General features: G+C 40.9%; 1 protein-coding gene across 1 annotated transcript in view; it reads left to right on the top strand.

The window, feature by feature from the left end:
* The first annotated feature begins 675 nt into the window (after positions 1-675).
* The window catches only part of TET2 (tet methylcytosine dioxygenase 2), a 285,218-nt gene continuing 279,671 nt past the window's right edge, over positions 676-6,222 (top strand). The window contains exon 1 of the mRNA XM_044061309.1: positions 676-3,939. Within this exon, the coding sequence (XP_043917244.1) occupies positions 714-3,939 (3,226 nt within the window). The 5' untranslated portion in view covers positions 676-713. The remainder of the gene's footprint in view (positions 3,940-6,222) is intronic.

Here is a 6,222-nt window from a genome sequence, read left to right as displayed (position 1 = left end):
CTACTTCAGCAGTGATCAGCATGAAGAACATAGTACAGTTGTGTAAGTTGAACTTACTATAACAGTAGATGTTTGAAAGATCTTTGCAACAGTAGCCAGTGGACATTTATTTATTTATTTATTTATTTATTTATTTATTTATTTATTTATTGTTATTCCTAGCCTTGTCCTTTCAGGGTTCAGCCTCCTTCTCTTCTTGGCAGAAAAGCTCTGAAGGGCTTCACACCCAAACTTGCCTTTTAATTAGTTCATCTTGAGATCTTTGACAGTTTTGACAAATGGAAGGTTCCCTGAAACTTTTGAAGCTGGCAGACTGCTATATGCTATGCAGAATGTAGCCCATGTAGCTAAGGCTACTGCAGCAATAATCATTCAAACAGCAACTGTTATGGTTAAGCTAACTTACGTAACTGTACTTCATCGACCATGTCTTACAGTCAAACCCAATGAATGCTTTTGGTTTCCAACCAGTTTTGATAACAAGAAAATGTTACACTGCAAATGTATTCTTTTTGCTAGGAATATTGTAATATTTAAATGACAAATATGACAAACAGATTCCCATGATTAGCACCGTAAATGTTATAAATAGTCTTTCAAATGTAGGTTTTTGCAAATCAAACAAAGATTAAGTAAATAACACTTGCACACATGCCTTTGTTTTACAGATACATACATAGGACAACATTGTGGATGGCGCCGGAGCAAGCCAGATGGAAGAGGATAGTGTCAGCCATGTTGAAGACAAAAGACCATGTCCATTCTTAGCATCTTATCTGTCTTCTGTCCAGCAGTCTGACCATTTTTTATTAAAATTACAACATGGGACACTATCTCCAGATCCTGACATCAATGGTGCTAACAAATTGGTGCATTACAAAAGTAATTATGGCAAAAAGATCTGGAGTGGTAACATGGAGAAACTTTCAACAACTAGTCATGAACAGGACAATGCAGGACTTTCCAAAAGCATGCAAAATGGAACAAAGCGCACTTTCAGTGAACCATTGTTGCCTGAGCTTGAAAAGGGAAAGAAATCAAGACCAGATGAGATCGTAAATGGACAAGAAAGCAAGTTTCAAGCAAATGGCAGCCAGACAGAGGAATACGGAGCAAATCAGTGCATGGAGGTCAACAGGCAAGCAAGTCAATTATCACACTTGAAAAATGATCAGAGTTTTAATTTAAGGGGATCAGATCATGCTGGTTTACAGACTCAGAATGTCTACAAACTAGATAAGAAAAATGCTACCTGTCACAACGGGGATGTTTTTTCAAAGAAGCTGTCAGTTTTTAATGGTGCTACAGGCAATGCCTCTTCCTTGGTAAATATGCGTGGTGATCTGCTAGAGAAAACTCTCTCTCAGTATTGCCCAGACCAAGTGTCTATTGCAAAGAAAGGACACACATCTCATATAAATAATGTTGACAGACAAATAATTAAACAGCTGTCCCATGGTGCAGTCCTTTCAGCCCATCCCTCAGAGTTAACCATTTCCACTCAGAGCAGTTTGTCTGCAGTGTTTCAAGAACCACTAACAACAACTTCCAAAATCAACAATACACAAAATAACAGCATGACTGCAGGTGAGTTACAGTTAAGTCCACAACTGTTTCAGGCACAACAACAACAGCTACAACAGCAGCAGCAACAAGATGACCAGCAGCTAAGGTTTGGCATGATTTTAACAAATGGCCACAATTTGAAAGATAATATGACTCAGTCACCCCGTGGAAACTCTTCAGTAAAACCTAGCAATGATATGCATGCTTCAAGTAGCAGTAATGAATGTTTTACCAAACAATCAGATTTGCAAGATAGTTTTTTCAATCAAAGTAGTAGTCTCAAAGAAGAGCTCTACACCACCTCATTGACGTCATGTGGCAGACCTCATAGCACTGGCCTCACAAAAGTAATGCACTTTTACCCCAGTTCTAATAACATTCATCAAGGTGAACCATCCATGAAGCCTCCTATGTCAGCAAGTTTTCCTGCACTATCTCAGTCACAAAATGTGCAGGACAGATTGTCATATCCATCTGAATTTCATCAAGCAGCAGTTAATGAGAACGGCTTGCAGTCAACTCTCTCACCACATAATCAGCAGCATGAGGGAGTGAAACAAACTTCTCAGCAGCTCGCTCATGACCTGCAGCCTCCTACAGGTTTACATTATCTGGCACATACTCAACAACAAAGTTCAAAGCGTAACTTGATGACACAGTTCAGCAAGCAGACGTCAGAAATTCAAGACAAGACACACACACTCCCTTATGGAGAGAAGGAAATGGACAGTATGTCCAAAACAGGATCCTTCACTAAACAGAGCTGGATAGCGTTAAACTGTACTGGATCTCCGCAAAGTATTTGTGCTAACAAGAACAATGCATCGCTGTTAAAATCCTTTCATCATTTGCAGTCAGGTGACTCAGAACCTGAAGAAAAGCAGAAGCACCTGTATACCTCAAACCCCAATTCAGAAACCTGCATACAGATGCAGTCATATAATCAGGACATACCCCACTTAAATGAAACTAATCTGGCACACAGCTCTCAGATGCATTCCCTCTATGTACAGCAGATTCAGGAAAATCCTGAGGTACAGTCTTATGTGCCCCAGGGTTCTCATTTTCAGGTTAGTATGGAATCAGAGAATGAACAAAACTCTAATCCCCAGATACAGCAGCACTTATTTCAGAATCATCACAGGACAGAAAGCAGTTTGCAATTACACCACTTACAGCAAACAACACAACAGCATCTTTGTGAAAACTCACCACAATCAAGGGAACATTCCAAGCAGGATTCAAAAGCATTCAACAGAAATAATACCATACCACTAGACAAAACATCTGAAGCTCTTCAATCTGACACAGAGAGACACGTTAACTGTATTAGAATGAACAGTGCACATACACTATCTGCCCACTTTGAGCGACATACCCCACAAATGGATCAAGACCAAGTCCAGAATGCACTTAGAACAAATTCAGCACATGAAACTCCAGAAAGTCAAACACAGAAATTTCAACACAGCAGTGCACATTTTACATCAGATGAAAAAGAAAAAGCTGTAAACCATAACTCCCCACCATACCCAAAAGCAGTGAGGTATACTCACATTCCTCCATGCCCATCCACTGTAGGCTCTAAACAACTGCAATCACATCTTCAAAAATGGGAGCTGCAATCAGAGCTAACTTTATCTTCACAAGCAGCACAGCAAAGGCAGAAATTAAGCGATTCAAGCAAAGAGTCTGTTCAGTGTACTGTTCTGCAGACAGATCACCAGTTACCACCTCCATACCTGCAAAGCCAGCAGTCATGCAACCAACAAGGACAGCAAAGGGATTGGAAGGAGACTGAAAAACATGCTGCACTAAAGTGGTACCTTATGCAAAAACAGCAGCAGCAAATGCACAACCCAAAATCCATGGATTCTGTTCACACATCCCAGCCACTAATAAGAGATGTTAATTCCCAGTCAGATGCAGGACTGTTGCCACCAATCAGCCAATCAGAAACCAAGTTTTTAAAGAAGGCAATTAAAACAGAGACTCCATCTTATGAGTGTGTAAATGATCGCCCAAAGAGCATCATAGAGACAATGGAGGAACATTTAAATCAAATTCAGATATCACCACTCTTTGATCGACATTCACAAGTGCTAAGGTCCCCTATGCATGTAAAGGTTGAATCTTCTGGCCCGGTTACAGTTTTATCATCAAATCTTAAGAGCAAAGAAGATAATGGCAGTGTTCCGCCTTCAGTGATACAAGCAATTTCCGCATCTACAAGAACACCAACAAAGAAATTAGCAACGTCTGCTCTTAGTAACTTTTTAGAGTCACCTTCAAAGTTACTGGATACACCTATCAAAAACTTATTGGATACTCCCCTTAAAACTCAGTATGAATTTCCATCTTGCAGCTGTGTAGGTAAGTAACACTTACTTAGCTATGATGTTTCCACATTCTTTGGGCACTCTACATATACTACTAAAATGTGTTTTTTTTTTAAATCAAGATTAAGAGGTGACATAGCACATGAATATTATGATAGGCATTGCTTTAAAGCAATAATCACCTCTGGTCCTGGTGATGTTTTTTATATATATATATATATATATATATATATATATATGGTTTACCTGAAAAATGTTGAATGCTAAATGGTTGAAAATGAATTGGTTGAATGCACTATGTTGAATGATCAAAATGTTGAAATAAAATTAGTCTAAACTCACAATGTTGAAATCATCAAATTTGCCCATTTCTGCACTGTAGTGCAAAATCAGAGTTGGTACATTTAAGTAGGGGAGTGTGGTGTGCAGGGAGGCATAGGCCCCCTGCAAAATAGTAGAGGTAATCTCATTGCTTTATCAATTAAATGAATTTAGACATTTTGATCATTTAATGTTTTGGGTTTAGATGATGTTCATCGTGTTTCACTGATGCAGTCATTACACCTCAGTTATCCTGCTGGCAGGCGACCCGCAGTCGGCCCGAGTTCCAAAGTCTTGGTCCGGCGTCAGTTGCTGTCACCTCTTCCCTGACGTCAGTGTGCCAGGGGTATAAAAGTTGCAATCAATGTCATTTTCTTCAGTCTTTCTTGCCGCGCGGTGCCCGAAGCAAAAGCAGTTCGCAAGTGCTGGTCGGCCGACTCCTGAGATTTTCAAAAATTGAGTTTCAGAAATGAAGTCTTCAATAAAGCTAATTACCCCGTTGTGGAAACTTTTTCTTGCTCCAGACCGATGTCAGTAAAAGTTAATAATTGTATTTCTTGTGGGAAGCAAATTCCTCATAAGGACTTTCACTCTTACTGTATTCCTTGCCCAGGCCCTGACCACGACATTACTAGTTGTCGGTTTTGTGCCAGATTCAATAAATGCACTACTAAATGTCGGTTTGATTTTGCTTTACGTTATTTTGGCCAAAGGTTTAATTACATAATGCCATCGGAACAACCGACGACCGGAGTTTATAAAAAAACACAAAGACAAAGAAAAGGACAGGCATCCAAGGTCCAAAACCAATGATAAAGCCTCTTCTAGGCCAGTCGCCGGTTCACCGGTTCTCAGTGAGGCGCTTTCGCAGCCCCTGACACCAGATACATAAGAGCCACAGGCCATAACCGACAGCCATGTGGAGACACCGAGGCCTGTGGAAACTCAATGTATTGGGCCTATGGAAACTATTCCCTCAGATGGGTCTGGAGCCGCTGAGCAGGCATTGGCTTCTGAGGGTATTTTCAGACCTTCACAGCTTACAATTAAGCCCACTACAGCAGCAAAGACAAAGTCAAAAACACCATTAAAGACAAGGAAACAAGTACAGCATTCTCCAGAACAGTCATCCATGCCAAAGAAACAGATGCTTAAAATGGCCGAAGACCTAATTACTTTAATCAGGGGTTCCCATCCCCCTCCTGACAAAAGGCCTAGGCAAGACACTGACTATGATTTCTCTGACCAGGTTTCCATTCATAGGTTCATAGGTTCATAGGTTCATACTAGGCTATCTGCCCAAGGGCATTTATAAGCCTAGCCCATAGTTATGTGGCTTTCGCCACCCCTTTAGTTTGAATAAAAACTATGCCTATCATTTTGCTGTGCCTCTGTCAAGCAGTGACACTGAAGTAATCCCTGGGGTATATCTGCAATCTCCCATCCATTGGTCAAGATTCCTCTTGAACAAGGCCAGAGAGGTGCTCTGCCTCACATGTACCGGGATTTTGTTCCACAGCATAGGAGTCTCTGGGTGATGAATCTGTCCCTCCAGCACGTTCTATTTATAACCGTGTCAAGGTTTAAGTCTCCGCCCTTGTGGTTCTGAGGGATCTAGATTTTTGAGGTGAAGCATATTCATCAAATCTGGGTTTGACATGGCCTTATATGTCAGGCACAGGTCACCTCTGAGCAAGCGGTATGAGACTGAATAGAGCTGGAGTTCTTTCAGTCGGGCAGCATAAGACATATTTTTGAGACCCTTTATCCTTTTGGTGAGGAACTTTTGGGGCCTTTCAAGCTGCAGCAGGTGTCTGGTCAGATACATTCCGAACGGGGCATTGTACTCAATCATAGGTCTAATGAGTGATGAGTACAGGGGGACGATGACCTCCCTTGATCTAGATGTGAATCCCTTCATGATCAGGTGGGCGATATAGAAGGTTTTCCTAACTACTTTAGCAACATGAGTGTCAAACAAAAGGCTACTGTCAAC

This window comes from Protopterus annectens, chromosome 2.part0, assembly GCF_019279795.1.
Source record: "Protopterus annectens isolate FY-2018-M chromosome 2.part0, PAN1.0, whole genome shotgun sequence".
In the NCBI taxonomy this organism is placed as follows: Eukaryota; Metazoa; Chordata; order Ceratodontiformes; family Protopteridae; genus Protopterus; species Protopterus annectens.
Note: the sequence above shows the minus strand (reverse complement) of the source record. Positions and strands in the feature narration are given on the sequence as shown.